This window comes from Sus scrofa, chromosome 1, assembly GCF_000003025.6.
Source record: "Sus scrofa isolate TJ Tabasco breed Duroc chromosome 1, Sscrofa11.1, whole genome shotgun sequence".
NCBI lineage: Eukaryota > Metazoa > Chordata > Mammalia > Artiodactyla > Suidae > Sus > Sus scrofa.
In genome coordinates, this window is record NC_010443.5 from 223,219,244 (window position 1) to 223,236,388 (window position 17,145).

Below are 17,145 nucleotides of genomic sequence, written 5' to 3' on the forward strand. Positions count from 1 at the left end.
ATATCTTGGGATAGAGCATAATGGAAGATAATATAACAAAAGGAATGTATGTAGATATATGACTGGATCACTTTTCTGTATAGCAGAAAGTGGTGCAACATTGTAACTCAACTATAATTAAAAATAATTGGAGTTCCCATTGTGGTGCAGCAGAAATGAATCCAACTAGGAACCATGAGGTTGCTGGTTTGATCCCTGGCCTTGATCAGTGGGTTGAGGATCCAGCATTGTTGTGAGCTGTGGTGTAGGTCACAAATGCAGCTCAGATCCCACATTGCTGTGGCTGTGGTGTAGGCCAGTGGCTACAGCTCTGATTCGACCCCTAGCCTGGGAACCTCCATGTGCCATGGGTGCAGCCCTAAAAGCCAAAAATTAATTAATTCATTTAAAAACTTAAAAGTAGAACACATAAAATTTTAACAAAGACCTGGAAAATATATAAAAGATCCAATCAGAAATGAAGAATTCAGTAACTGAAATAAAAAACACACTAGAAGCAATGAATAGCAGACTAAGTAATGCAGAAGAAAGAATAGGTGACCTGAAAGGCAGAATGGTGGAAGTCATCCAATTAGAGCAGCACAAAGAAAAACAAACTTTAAAATGAGAACAGTTTAAGAGATTTATGAAATAACATTAAGCATACCAGCATTTGCATTTTAAGGGTCTGAGAAGGAGAGGAGAGAGAAGGAGGTTGAAAATGTATTTGTTGAAATATGGCTGAAAATTTCCCAAACTTGAAGAAGGAAACAGATATCCAGGTACAGGAAACACAAAAGGTCCCCAATAAGATGGATCCAGACAGACATACCATAACTAAAACATATCATATTTAAAATGGTGAAAGTTAAAAGGGAAGAATTCTAAAGGCAGTAAAAGAGAAACAGAGTCATATACAAGGGACTCCCCATAAGACTCTCAGCTGAGTTTTCTGTAGGCCACCAGGGAGTGGCATGATATATTCAAAGTGCTGAAAAGGAAACCAAAGTTTATCTATCCAATGAGATTATTTTTTTATGACTGAAGGAGAGATAAAGAGCTTCTCAGACAAGCAAAAACTGAGTTCATCAACACTAAACATAACTTTTAAAAATGGTAAAGTGTCTTTTTTAAGTGGAAAAGAATTAAGAATCTATAAGAAAAGGAAAATCCCTCTAGCAAAGCCAAATATATAGTAAGGGCTGAGGACCAACCACCTAAATAAGCTAGTATAAAGATCAAAAGGCAAAAAAGTTGTAAAAGCACCTATCACTACAATAAACAATTAAAGGATGAACATGAGACAGTAAAATATGACATCAAAAACACAAAATGGAGGAGGGGGGAATAAAAAATGCAGATCTTTTAGTATGTGTTTGAACTTAAATGACTACCAGTTTAAAACAAATAGATATAGATCAACATATATGAACCCCATTGTAACTACAAATCAAAAATTTACAATAGATCCACCAAAACTAAGGAGAAAGGAACAAAAGCATACATGCTAGGCCACAAAATAAGGCTCAAAAAATTTAAGAGGATAGAATTATATCAAGAATTTTTTTCCAGCCACAAAAAAATGAAACCAGAAATGAATTACAGAAAGAAAAGTGGGAAAAGCAGAAACATGTGGAGACTGCACAACATGATACTAAAAAAACCAGTGAGTTAATGAAGAAATCAAAGAGGAAATCAGAAATTGCCTCAAGACAAATGAAAATGGAAGCACAAATTTCCATAATCTATGTATAGGATGCAGTAAAAGCAGTTCTAAGAGGAAAGTTTATAGCAATACAGGTCTTCCTCAAGAAATAAGAACAATCTGAAACAACTTAACCTACCATCTGAAGTAATTAGAAAAAGGAGCAAGCAAACCCCAAAGTCAGCAAAAGGAAGGAAATAATAAAGATCATAGTGGAAATAAATAAAATAGAGACAAAAATGAAATATCAATAAAGCCAGGAGCTGTCTTTTTATTACAATAAGCAAAATGTATAAACTTGTAATCAGAGGAGAAATAACAGCCAATACCACAGAGATACCAAAAAAAAAATTGTAAGAGAATACTACAAACAGTTATATGTCAACAAACTGGACAGCCTAGAAGAAATGGATGCATTTTTAGAAATCTACAACTCAGGAGTTCCCATCATGGCTCAGCAGAAATGAATCTGGTTAGTATCCATGAATATGTGGGTTCGATCCCTGGCCTTTCTCAGTGGGTTAAGGATCCAGCATTGCTGTGGGCTATAGTGTAGGTCACAGACATGGCTCAGATCCCACATTGCTGTGGCTGTGGCATAGGGGAGCAGCTACAGCTCTGATTCAACCATTAGCCCAGGAACTTCCATATGCTGCAGGTGTGGCCCTAAAAGAAAAAAAAAAAAGAAAAAAGAAAAGGAAAAAGAAATGTACAACCTGCTGAGATTGAATAAAAAGAAGAAACAGTTTGAACAATCTAATCACTAGTAGTGAAATTGAATTTGTAAGTAAAAAAAAAAAAAAAAAAAAAAAAAAAGAGACCAAACTCCCAGCAATTTGTATTTAAAAAACAAAAAACAAAAAAAACCTCCTAACACAAAATACTAGGACCAGATTGCTTCACAAGGAAAGTCTTGCTAACACATAAAGAAGAACTTGTGTCTGTCCTTCTCAAATTATTTCAGAAAATTGAAGAGGATTGAATAGTCCCCAATTCATTTTACCATTACCCTGATACCAAAACCAGAAAAATATATTAAAGAAAAGAAAATTACAGGTCAATATCTTTGGCGAATATAGATGTAAAAATCCTCAACAATATATTAGCAAACTGAATATCAAAAGAATGATACATTATGATTAAGTAGGATTTATTCCAGGAATGCAAGGATGGTTCAATATTTACAGATCAATCAATGTGATATTACCACATTAACAAAAGGAAGGGAAAAAATACATGATTATCTCAATATATGCAGAAAAAGCATTGGACAATATTCAACATCCATTCATGATAAAAACGCTCATCAGAGTTGGTATAGAGGGGACATAACAATATAGTGAAGAAAATTAATTATAAGCCCACAGCTAACATATTCAGTGGTGAAAACCTGAAAGCCTTTCCTCTAAATTCAAGAACAAAGGAGTTTCCATTGTGGCTCTTTGAGTTAAGAACACAACATAGTGTCTGTGAAGATATGTGTTTAATCCCTGGCCTCACTCAGCAGGCTAAATATTCGGTGTTGCTGCAAATTGTGACATAGGTCACAGATGCAGCTCAGATCTAATGTTGCTTTGGTGTGGCTGTGGCTTAGGCTGGCAGCTGCAGCTCCAATTTGACCCCTATCCCATGAACTTCCATGTGCTGCAAGTGTGGCCTTAAAAAAAAAAAAAATTAAATTAAATATGGAAACAAGACAGATACCCACTCTTGCCACTTCTATTTAACACAGCATCAAAAGTTCAAGCCATAGCAATCATATAAGAAAGTGAAAAGGAATCTAAATTGGAAGAGAAGAAGTGAAATTGTCACTATTTGCAGATGACATGATACTGTACATAGAAAACTCTGAAGTCTACACCAAAAAACTATTAGAACTAATAAATGAAATCAGTAAAGTTGTAGCATACAAGGTTAACATACAGAAATCTGTTGTTTTTCTATACATTATTAATGAACTATCAGAAAAAGCAAAAAAAAAGCCATTTTAAAATTGCATCAAAAATTATAAAATACCTAGTAATAAACTCAACTAAGTAGGTGAATACCTATACTCTGAGAACTATAAAACATTGATAAAGGAAATTGAAGATGATACCAAAAATAGGAAAGATATCCCATGTTCATGGATTGGAAGAATTAATATTGTTAAAATGGCCATACTAACCAAAGCAAGCAATTAATGCAATCCCTGTTAAAATATCCATGACATTTTTCACAGAACTAGAACAAATAATCCTAAAATTTATATGTAACCACAAAAGACACTGAATTGCCAAAGTGACCTTCAGAAAAAAGAACAAAACTGGAGGTATCGTCCTTCCTGACACTCTGCTATAAAGCTACAGTAAACAAAACAGCATGGTATTGGCGCAAAACTGGACACACAGATCAATGGAGCAGAATAAAGAGCCCAGAAATAAATTAATACACCTGTGGTTAATTACTCTATGACAAAGGAGGCAAGGGTATAAAATGGAGAAAAGACATTCTCTTCAATAGATGGTGCTGGGAATACTGGATAGCTACATGTAAAAAGAATGCAGTTAGAACATTCTCTAAGGCCATATACAAAAATAAACTCAAAATAAAGACATAAATGTAAAATTAGATATTATAAAACTCCTGGAGAAAATACAGGCAGAACAGTCTTTGACATATACCATAGCAGTATATTGGGGAGTCTGTTCCTTAAGGCAATAGAAATAAAGATATGGGACCAAGTGAAACTTAAAGGCTTTTGAACAGCAAAGGAAACTGTTGACAAAATGAAAAGACAACCTACTAAATGGAAGAAAATATTTGCAAATGATATGACCAATAAGAGGTCAATATCCAAATATATAAACAGCTCATACAACTCAATATCAAAAAAAAACCCAAACAATCCAATTAAAAAATGGGAAAAAGATCTGAATAGTCATTTTTTGCTAAAGAAAACACATTGATAGCTAACAGACATGTGAAAAGATGCTCAGCATCGTTAATTATTAGAGAAATGCAAAGCAAAACAACAGTAAAATATCACCTCACTCCTGTCAGAATGGCTATCATTAAAAAATAATACAGGGAGGGGGTTCCTGCCATGGCACAGTGGGCTAAGAATCCGACTACAGCAGCCTGGGTTGCTGCAGAGGTGCAGGTTTGATCCCTCGCCCAGCACAGTGTGTTAAAGGATCTGGCTTCACTGCAGCTGTGGCATAGGTCACAGCTGCTACTCAGATATTCAGTCCCTGGCCTGGGAACTCCCACATACCCTGGCTATAACCAAAATTTATTTTTTTAAATGATTTTTATTTTTTCCATTATAGTTGGTTTATGACCATAAATTTAAAAAAGAAAAGAACACAGTTCCTGGTGATTCAGTGGGTTAAGGATCCAGCATTGTCACTGCTGTGGCTCAGCTTTCTGCTGTATTAAGGGTTCAGTCCCTGACCCAGGAACTTCTACATGCCACCAGCACAAAAGGAAAAAAAAAAGAACACAAATATCAAATGTTGTCAAGGATATGGATAAAAGAGAATACTTGTATGCTGTTGGTAGGAATATAATTTGGTACAGACACTGGAAAACAGTATGGAGCTTCCTCATAAAACTAAAAATAGAACTACCATGTGATCCAGCTCTTCCTCTCCTGAGTATATATCCGAAAAAAATTTGAAAAGATATGTGCACTAAAGTGTTCATAGCGGCACTCTTTACAATAGCTAAGACAGAGAAGCAACCAAATGTACATCAACAGATGGACTAAAGATGTGATATATGTATATATATATAATTTTATATTTTACTCAGCCATAAAAAGAATGTAATTAGGCTCAGTAAAATTAGACAGAGAAAGACAAATACTGTATGATATTATTTACATGTGAAATCTAAAAAAAAAAAGAAAAAGCAAAAAATGTATATAGCAAAACAGAAACAGACTCATAGAAAAGAAACTACTGGAGTTCCCGTCGTGGCGCAGTGGTTAACGAATCCAACTAGGAACCATGAGGTTGCGGGTTCGGTCCCTGCCCTTGCTCAGTGGGTTAACGATCCGGCGTTGCCATGAGCTGTGGTGTAGGTTGCAGACGCGGCTCGGATCCCGAGTTGCTGTGGCTGTGGCGTAGGCCAGTGGCTACAGCTCCGATTCGACCCCTAGCCTGGGAACCTCCATATGCTGCGGAAGCGGCCCAAAGAAATAGCAAAAAGACAAAAAAAATTAAAATAAATAAAATAAATAAATAAACACAAGAAAAAAAAAAAAGAACAGAGCACAATGAAAAAAGATAAATTAAGAGAACAAGGTTGAAAGATAAAATCGAGACATATCCCGGAAAGGATAACGAAAAGACAGGAAAAAAAAAAAAAAAGAAAAGAAAAGAAACTACTGGTTACCAGTGGCAGGGAGAGGGGAGGGGCAAGATAGGAGTATGGGATTGATACAAACTACTATATATAAGATAAATAAGCAACAAGGGTATATTGTATAGTACGGAATTATCACCATTATTTTGTAATAATTTTTTATGGAGTATAAACTATAAAAGTACCGAATCGCTGTGCTGTACACCTGGAGCTAATATGATATTGTAAATCAACTGTACTTCAGAAACAACCCCCAAAATCATAGATTTGGACTATAAAACATGATGTTCAATTTAAGTCCAAGAAAATACTTTCACTGGTGGGTTTAATCCCTTATCTTTCATTGTGATTGCAAAGTTACTTAATTTTATTTTATTTTTTATTTTTATTTTTTTTGCTATTTCTTGGGCCGCTCCCGCGGCATATGGAGGTTCCCAGGCTAGGGGTCGAATCGGAGCTGTAGCCACGGCCTACGCCAGAGCCACAGCAACGCGGGATCCGAGTCACGTCTGCAACCTACACCACAGCTCACGGCAACGCCGGATCGTTAACCCACTGAGCAAGGGCAGGGACCGAACCCGCAACCTCATGGTTCCTAGTTGGATTCGCTAACCACTGTGCCACGACGGGAACTCCTTAATTTTATTTTTGTAATTTGCTGGTTTGAAAGTTACACTTCTGATTTTTGTTCTTTTAATTTCTAGTACTGAAATTTTAGTGTGCGTCAGAATCACCTAGAGCCAAATTCCCATTGTGGCTCAGCAGATTAAGAACCTAACTAGTATTCATGAGGCGATCCCTGGCCTCCCTCAATGGGTTAAGGATCCTTAGTTGCAGCTTGCAGCTTGAATCCTGTGTTGCTGTGGCTGTGATGTAGGCTGGGAGCTGCAGCTCGGATTCCACCCCTACCTAGGAACTTCCATATGCCCCAGGAGTGGCCCTAAAAGACAACAACAACAAAATCATTTAGAGGGCTTGTTAAAATGCAGATTGCTTGGAGTTCCTGCAATGTGGCAGTGTATTAAGAATCCAACTGCAGCAGTGCATGCAGGTTCAGCCATAAAAAGAAAAAAACAAAAACAAAAAAAACACAGATTGCTGGCCCCATCCCCCACAATTTCTGATTCAGCAGATCTGGGGTGGCATCGATGTATTTGCATTTCTAACAAGTTCCTAGATAATGCTAAATACCCTTTGGAAATCACATCTTGAAAGCCTGGCAACAATTGATGGTTTCTGCCAGGTAAATATTAGCACCTGTACCCAATAACAGTTCTCAGTTGATATCCTAGTTATTTTGGAATTCTGTTACTCGTTGAGTTATCTGTTTTCCCACCAGCTCAGCCATGTGTTAAAATGTTTAAATTTCCCTGTACCCAATATTTTTAGATGTGCAATTCTCAGAGGAGTTTCTTTGAATCGTCTAATCTCATATGATATTGCCAGGAACAGAAGCAGGACTTTAATTTCTCATAGGAGAATAATTTTTCCCCCATTCTGAGTGCCACACAGACAGAGGCTTTCTTGCAAGCTTCTCTGGTCTGATGGCTACAGTTTCCTTGGTCTCTTTTATATGGAGGTACAGCATTTACATAAGAAGGAGTTTAGCTCTGTGCCTTCTGCGAACCCAAGGCCATGTTTCCTGCCCTTGATAGGCAGTTCAAACTCCAGCTTTGAGCCTTGGGACATCAGCTTATGGCTTCCCATTTGAGTGGGTATCCTCTTCATATCTAGCACCACAGAGTTTCTCTTTTGAACTTGGCTGTTCTTGTAGACTTGAAGGAGGAGAATATGTTTCATCCATCACTAATGGGGTGGAGGTTGGAAAAGCTATGTAATCTCAGTTCACTTGATTGTTTTCGATTATCTTTTCAGTTGTCATCCAGCAGAGAACATGAAAAAGATTGGGTAAAAAAGATTGGAGAGGCAGAAAGTGAGTGGAAAAGAGAACCCCAAAAGTCTGGAATGCACATGAGCTCAGGGACTTGAGTTGGCAGCATATCATTAGTACAGGAGAATAGTAGGTGGTACTGAATTGGAAGTAACTGAAGAAAGGGTACCTGGTTGGTGGTAGGTATAACACTATAAACAAGGCCTGGGAATTTTAAAATTTAAAGTTTTTACTATGGACCAATATTCCTTGAAATGTTTTTATTTTGTGTAAAGCATGTACTTTTTTTTTTTTTTTTTTTTTTTGGTCTTTCTGTCTTTTCTAGGGCCACACCCGTGGCATGTGGAGATTCCCAGGCTAGGGGTTGAATCGGAGCTGTAGCCTCCAGCCTACGCCAGAGCCACAGCAACGCAGGATCCAAGCCACATCTGTGACCTATACCACAACTCACGGCAACACCAGATTGTAACCCACTGAGCAAGGCCAGGGATCGAACCCGCAACCTCATGGTTCCTAGTTGGATTCGTTAACCACTGAGCCATGATGAGAACTCCAAGCATGTACTATTAAAATTTTTTAATTTTTTTTTCAGAGTCATTCTTTTCTTAAAAATTGACTTTTCTCTTTTTAGGTATACATTGACAACATATGCAGAAGAATATGCTCCACCATATCAATATCAACCATTTGTGAGTATAAGAAGGCTGAAAAGCCATATTCTAATATTTTATACTTGAAGCGATTTTTTATATCTACTGTAAATGGTCAAACTTGGGAAGAAAGGGCAAATTTCTGAGATTTATGATGTATTTATTTAGAGATATTAGCTATTGGTAGGAGTCAATGGAATATTTTATGGTTATGATTTATTTTGGGAAGTGTATAGATTTCAGGGAGAAAATACTGCAGTGTCCAAAATATATTAGTTCCTTTCTTCCTTATCTTGTTTTATTGTCCCACTCCCTAAATTCAATTTATCTAGAATAAGATCCTACCTTTCTATTCATTTGTATTGTATCAGCACGTGAAAATAAGTGGTTTAATTTGGCTCTGGGAAATATGCATGTTGATAAAATATATCCATTTTACAACTTTAGTATACTTGTACTTAAAAATATATGTACAGCAGAAATAAAGCAAGATGACTTACACTAGTCTTGTTCTGGAAGTCTTAACTAGTACAATAGATAAGAGACTTAACTTTTGAAAAAGAGGAGAAAAAAATCTTTATTTTCAGATAATATTGTCCTCTCAGGAGAACCAAGATATTAAAATGAGAAGTAGTTAGAATGAATGTGACCATTTAGTAAGGTGACAGTAAAAATATCAAAGACAATATCTTTCCTTCATATTAGCAATATCTGCTTAGTAAACTATAAAATAAAAAACACAGATTACCATAGCAAAACAAATTTAAAATACCTTTATAAAGGAAATTCTAGACCAAATAAAGAGCAATAAAGTAGATGTGGTAGTTTTTTTCCAAAGATGATGGATAGGCCATTTCCCAGCAAGAGGTGAATATTCCTTCATCTTTTGAATCTGGGCTGTCAGGTGATAGATTTGATCCATAGAACATGGAAAAGGTAAACACAGGCTACCCTGAAGAAGACTGCTTCCAACTCTTGGAGCCCCAAGCCACCGGGTAAGAAATCTAGGCTACTCTGCAGGAGGGAGAGGCCATGAGGAGGAACACTTGATTAGCTTGACTTAAGAGCAAATATGCCGTATTGGACATCCAGCCCAGGGAGCCTGGACTGTAGCTCCAGCTGCCATCTGACTGCAAACCAGGAGAGATTCCAAGAAGATCATAATAAACTGTTTTTTTGACACATTAATTAAAAAAATATATATATACACCCAACAGTGTATATAGAAATCTCAAATACAAGGAAATAACTACCATTTGAGGGGACTGAAAAACTAAATTAATTATGAAGTTAAATTTATAAATTTGATATAATTACAATAAAAATTCCAATGAATTTTTTTTTATCAGAACCCTAAGAGTCTGAGAATTTTTTGAAGGTATAAACTAATGAAAATAATCAAAAGTTTTTGAAACAGCATAACCAATTTAGGGAAGTAAAGGATCCATGATACTACCTTCATTATATGTTATATTCGTATTTATTTTTTTCTCATTAAAATGTAGCATCCAGGAGTTCCCATCGTGGCTCAGCGGTTAACAAACCTGACTAGTATCTATGAGGATGCAGGTTCGATCCTTGGCCTCTTTCAGTGGGTTAAGTATCAAGCATTGCCATGAGCTGTGGTGTAGGTTGCAGATATGGCTCAGATCCTATGTTGCTATGGCTGTGGCGTAGGCTGGCAGCTGCAGTTTTAATTGGACCCCTCACCTGGTAACCTCCATATGCCGTGGGTGTGGCCCTAAAAAGACAAAAGACAAAAAAAAAAAGAAAGAAAGAAAGAAAAGATACTATTTGACCTAATAATTCCCCTAAGAAATTTCCCCAAAGAAAAATAATTCAAACTGGGGGAAAATTTATATCCAAAGATAGTCATCACTGGATTATTTATTATGGTAAAACTTAAAAAGTATCTAAAGTTTTAGAATTTAGTACTGTAAGGATTCAGAATGAACCTCCCCAAAATATGTCACTCCTGTGTGAGGATTATTTTGAGCCAAAGATAATTGAGACCCTGTGGTTTCAAGATAAACCACTGCTCTTCCCTTAACTATCTAGAAGTAAAAAGAGTTATTACTAGAGGTAAATTTTAGCTGAGTGGCCCCAACTACATGGCTGGACAGATCTGACATCTTTTCTTCTTATCATCCTATGAACCTTCCTGTCCTTGGGAGCCCCAGGCCCCTTTCCCATTCCTTAGCTCAGGATGATTTGTATACCTCATTTTACCTTTCTGTCTTTGAGGCTTTCTTGTAATGTGGAGACTTTGACCTTCTCATGTATGTAGAATTCCTGTATGTAATGAAATTAGACGTTCTCTGGTTATTCTGTCTCATGTCAGTTTGATTCTTAGACCAGCCAGAAGAACCTTGAAATGTAGAGGAAAGGTTCTTTCCTCTCTGAATAATAAGTTATAATCATATTATGAGATGTTACAGCTTTTATAAAGTCCATGGATATTTCTTAGTGTCTTAATAAATTTAAGGTCAAGAAAAATGCTAAGATGAAAAATTTTATGTATATTTTATCTAAATTATATAGAAACATAGAGAAGATAGTATCAAAATGCTGGTAAAGTTGGTTTTTAAATGGTGAAATTCTAGATGATTTTCTTCATCTTTACACTTTTCAGCATTTTCTGCTGCAGCAAGCATTGTGGATTATAATCAGAAAAACCGCAAGGAAACAAATATATTATTTGAAAATGCAATTCAGGCTCTTTTCCTTATATACATAGAATTTGGCTCCATCTCTAAGCAAAAGGAAGTTGCAAGACACATAATTAAAAACTCACAAAATTCAAAGGACTAATTTCCCCATGGGCATAAATACAAAGAATGTGGGATGTATTCTCAGAGTGCATAAATCCTTAGCCATTGTGCTGTATATTCGTGCTTTTAATTTCTTCAACATTATTTCTAGTATTTTTCATGTTGCTTGTTTCCACATTAACAGCGCAGCACGCAGCATGTGATGGCAATTTTTTGGCTTTATTCAGAATTTTGTTCATTCACTTTTAAGTTCTATGCCAAAGTAATTGATTTTGAGGCATGTTAACACTGCTTCTAGCACCCTCATTAAATGAATGCTTGCATTACATTGTTACAGAATACAAAAAGTATTTTAAATGAATGGTTAAAGAACAGCAGAATAGTTATTAAACTCTGACTTAGAAGTTACCATCACATAAACAAGTGTATGATTCATAAAATACTGACAAAAGAAGGAGAAATTTTTTTACTTGCTAAAGACTTCACCATGTGGCCTTAGCATAAACATAGATCACCATTCACTCATGCTATCATCTTTGCAATTATGCAATTCCTGAAGAAATATTAATGTATTTGGATTCATATTAAATATAATGCATGAATTGGGACTTTATAAATTTTTATATTATAGTATCTTACATATGCTTAATTCATACTTACGTAAAGTGGGATAGTATAGTAAGAAGTCTAAAGGGAATGCAAATTATACTTCCATAGCTCTAGATGTGAATGAATAAATATAGAATATTAGGAAGCTATGAAGTCATTTCCAAGGAGAGAAATGAAAGAGAATTGCAAGCTACTTCTTTGGAATTCCACCTCTTAAAGCTGGGTACTTAATTATGGCCCACCCAATTTCAATGAAACATATCTTTTCTTAAAAGTGTCCCCATCCTGGGAGTTCCCACTGTGAAACCACGGGTTACTGATACAATGTCGTCCCTGAGGCATCGTGGGTTCAGGTTCTGGCCTGGTGCAGTGAGTTTGAGAATCAGTGGTGTAGGTCACAGCCGTGGCTTGGATTGGCCAAAAAAAGAAAAAAAAAAAAAAAAAAAGCTTTCCTATTCCTCTTCTAAAGAATCAAAATAAAGGAAAAGTTGCAGAGAAGTTATATGAGAAGATTGATCTAAGGCTGGCTGTTTGTAGGGTATGTGAGCCTTTGGGACAAAGGACAGATGAACTGAGAATAAGAGGAGAGAGTCAACTGAACACACTCAGGATGAGTAAGGAAAACAATTAGTTCAGACATAGACTAGCAAACTCAGGAAGTTGAAAGGTCCAGGGAATTAAAAGAAAAAAAAAGAAAAACCCAAAAAACCAAGCATGTCAGTAGTGAAGGAGTAAGAGAACTAGAAGAATTAAAGATAATAGGGAGTTCCTATTGTGGCCGGAATGGTAAGCCGGAATGTTGGCTAGATTCTAAATATGGATGTTGGAAGTTCCCTTACAAGAGCAGGAAAGAAAGCTGGGGCCAAAGATTGAGTCAAAACACTAATCCCTCAGTGGGAGCACTTTGGAGGCTAATGACTTCTCCCAGCCCTGTGGCTGCCCTTTGAGTACATCTGGTTGGTCATTATTTTGTGAAGTACCATTTTGTTTTCCTACATAGAGCTGCCTGTTGAATTATCTTTTCAGGCATATGAGTAGCTTTAAACCAAAAAGTGTTGTATATCCTAGTTCTTTCAGAGATAAAAAACCAAGGAAATTTTTAATAGAGAGTTATGTTTTAAAATTGACATGCATTTTAAATTGTTACAAGGGATCCAAGCAGTGCTGCATAACAAGTAAGAAAAGAGGCTATATCTGTTGAACATATTCCCAACAACAGCAGGATTGGCCTATCCTTTCACTGGGGTCTGTGTACAGATATAGCGTTACTAAAATACTGATATTTCTGTGCTATTTGGAAATTCACGGCCTTGAATTCCCCAGAACCCTGCCATCTGAGTAGCTCCAGCCCCACTCCTGGACTCCAGGGACCCAGGGCTGCGTTATGACTTTACTGGGCCCAAAGGGCTTTTGCTCTCATGGGCTCCTTCTTCCATTAAAAGAAAAAAAAAAACTTAAACAATGTATTTTACCATTGCATTGCTATAAAAACAAATATAATTCAAGTTGGATTGCATTCTTTTTTTTTAGATTTAAAGGTTTATTGAAGAGATACACGAGATATATTCTTTTTTTTTTTTTGTCTTTTGTCTTTTTTAGGACCCCACCCATGGCATATGGAGGTTCCCAGGCTAGGGGTCGAATCAGAGCTATACCTGCCAGCCTACACCAGAGCCACAGCAACACCAGATCCGAGCCACATCTTCGACCTACACCATAGCTCACAGCAAGGCAGGATCCTTAACCCACTGAGCGGGGCCAAGGATCAAACCTGCAACCTCATTGTTCCTAGTCGGATTTGTTTCTGCTGCACCACAATGGGAACTCCTTCCATATCCTATTTTAAGCAAAATTTTCTTCATAATAGCTGCCACTGGTTTAACTGCCCCGAAATGTTTATGTATGTTAAATTATTGGCATCATTTCATGGTTTCACTGTAAGTGTCAGTCATTTAATAGAGTTATTTTTTCAAAATGACATTTACATTTTTTATTATAGTGAAATATATGTAATGTAAAATTGACTATTTTAACCCTTTTTTAGTTTGCAATTTAGTGGCACTAAGTACACAATATTGTTACATTTATTTTGAAAATTCTGTTTTTAAAAGAAATGAAAACATTTTTTGTGGGCCCCTTTAAGTACTGTGGGCCAGAGGCCCTGCGTTTCTGGACCTCATGGCTGAGTGGGCTCAGCCTGGACCTTCTGGTAGTTTAACACCTGCCTGACAGGAGCATCTAGAACTTGCCTAGGAGTCAGGGGAGCAGCATCATTAAGAGCCCTTTATTGTTCTTTTCTGCTCATTCACATGAAAGAAACTCCCTGAAGGCTGGAATTGCCTTTAGTTTCCTACTTCTTAGGAAGGAATATCTACCAGAGGTTTTAAAAAGGAGATTAGGGAAAGAGTGGCTTGCTGAAAATCACCAACAGCTGGGTTGGAAAGAATCTAGAACAGTTAGGGGTTCTGTAGGAAGCATTACCTGTGTGAACTAAATTAGCTTTTATCACCACTTCTTAACACCCTCTTTTTGTATCTTTGCACCATTCTGTGTCCCCATTATCTTCCATATTTTCATTCTAGTACAGTCTTTTTCTTTTTTTTTCTTGTTCTTTTGTTATTGTTCTGTTTAAAAAACATAATAGCATGAAAGTTTGTGCAATGTAAATCTGGTGATAGGAAATAATCATATATAAGCCTTGTGGTCTAGAATAAATTGTGGTTTTGTCAAACTTTTATCCAGAAAATTAAGGATGAACTTTAATTAGGTTAATGTTTCAAGGTCCATGATGTGCCTTTATGACTTTTATTTTGCTACTACTTTGCTTTGTACTGCATCTTAATATATCTATTTAATTCTCTTTTTTGTCCTGTTAAGGTTATGATTATCTACTAACAAAAGGATAATGGCCATTTGCTGAATATGCTTATCTTATTATGTGCTCTTGACTGAAATTAAATGAGAGTTAGATTCTTCTGCAGAAGAGATAGTGATGAGAGAGTAGAATTGGAGGAAAGGGAAGGGGTCACATGATTGCAACTAGTATTTTTTTGTTGTTGTTTTTGTCTTTTTTGCCATTTCTTGGGCCGCTGCCGTGGCATATGGAAGTTCCCAGGCTAGGGGTCTAATCAGAGCTGTAGCTGCTAGCCTACGCCAGAGCCACAGCAACGCGGGATCCGAGCCGCGTCTGCAACCTACACCACAGCTCACGGCAACGCCAGATCGTTAACCCACTGAGCAAGGGCAGGGATCGAACCCTCGACCTCATGGTTCCTAGTCGGATTCGTTAACCACTGCGCCACAACGGGAACTCCTGCACCTAGTATTTTTTGATTGATGTAAGGGTGTTCCAAAATGCTGCTGGTGGTTAACCATAGTAACAGCCCTCAGTTACTTGTATTCAGAAAGAGATGGTGACCTTCCTCGATCTAAATTCATGCCTAAAAGATCTCAATGTGTGTTATACACATGTGTGCTGAGCTTATATGTTCATACATACGTGGCTTTGTAGCTTATAGGCAAACAATTCTGATTCTCATTCTCATTCTGCCAGCACTAGGGACACATTTCCTAGGCACCAGCTTCAACCTTAGAATCTGCTGGCAGTTGCTCATATAGCTCCACAGAGTGTCCCCAGCTTCTTATCTATGTATCTGTTTATCTAGTGATAAATAGATGTACAGATGAGCTAGAGATAGTCTATCAACTCTCTACCCCCCTCCCCTGCCCCGTCTCTCTTTCTGTCTCCTATTGGTTCTGATTTTCTGCAGAACGCTCACTGATATAGACAGGAAGATCTTTATGAGCTCTCTGACTCGCACATTGTATAATTTGATTTGATTATCATTGATCCTTTCTCATCCTAATGTTTATTTATGACCAAGTAATCTTTATGACTAAGGACTTGGCAGACATTTAAGTCTGTTTGAAAATTAGGAAATAAATATTTTATCTTGCATTCACTTCATGTATCACCAACAGTTGAGAAATTTTGGCTGTTGATTCTCAGGAAATTCAGATTCTCAAGTATTTTTTGGTGTTGTGTCCTTTTAGTGTAAAGAACCCTGTTTACTCTGATAGTATACCTTCATCTCATATTGCTTTCTGAAGTATCCATGACTTCCGTTTTGTTTCCAGATCAAGTCATAAAAGCTCAGTTCTACATCAGAGAACTTGGTATTGTGAAAGATTTTATTTTCTTCCTTTTGATTAGCTTTAATTTCCACAGTAAACATATTTGGCTTTTGCTAAGCAAAAAAAAAAAAAAAAAAAAAAAAAAAAAAAAAGAGAGAGAGAGAGAGACAAAAAAATTGAAAAATCGAGAACCCTGGACCTAAAATTTATTCCTAACCATACAATTATAAACATAAAATAGTGACAATGTCTTCGTATAATATAGACTGAAGAATAAGAAAAAATGATAGTTTGGGGAGTTCCCGTCATGGTTCAGTGGAAACAAATCTGACTAGTATCCATGAGGATGTGGGTTTGATCCCTGGCCTCATTTAGTGGGTTGGGGATCCAGCATTTCTGTTAGCCATGGTATAGGTTGCAGACACAGCTCAGACCCTGCGTTGCTGTGGCTGTGGCAAAAGCCAGTGGCTCTAGCTCCAATTTGACCCCTAGGCTGGGAACTTACGTATGTTGCAAGTACCATCCTAAAGCAAAAAAGAAAAAAGAGAGATGATAGTTTGATATTAAAAATGATAGTACCAATCAAAATGTGTGCGTAAGAGAGAAAAATGTGTCAATAACTAATGTTTAATAGTGCATTGCTTAGTTTTTGATGCTGGCCATTACTAAAGTTTGAGTTATATTAGTCTTTGAAAGTCAGCTTATTTTGTGATGTGATAGTTCACATAGAGCTCCATATTTTTCTTTGTGATGTCTGGTCTCATTACTGATATAGATATTTACACTTATATGCACAGCCTATACTTCCTTGCACTTCCCATGACTATTTTTCTTTAGTTGAATTCCTGTATTTGTTATAAATGCTTTTTCTTTGTAAAATTTTATCAAACAAAAAGAGATAGTAAGTTTTCTTAAATATGTAACAAAAATATGTAAATACATCCAAGTAATTATATGTTCTTTATAGCTGCATTTGCTAATTACTCTTGTTCTGTAATTCTGTAATGCAGTCATTGGGAGAAAAAATATCCAATAGAATTAAAATCATTTTGAAAG

General features: G+C 36.6%; 1 protein-coding gene across 5 annotated transcripts in view; it reads left to right on the forward strand.

The window, feature by feature from the left end:
• The window catches only part of C1H9orf135 (chromosome 1 C9orf135 homolog), a 226,189-nt gene that overhangs the window by 129,549 nt on the left and 79,495 nt on the right, over positions 1–17,145 (forward strand). For all 5 annotated transcript variants that reach the window (XM_021064725.1, XM_021064735.1, XM_021064704.1 and 2 more), the window contains one exon: positions 8,557–8,614. In XM_021064725.1, coding sequence (XP_020920384.1) covers positions 8,557–8,614 — 58 coding nt within the window. The remainder of the gene's footprint in view (positions 1–8,556; positions 8,615–17,145) is intronic.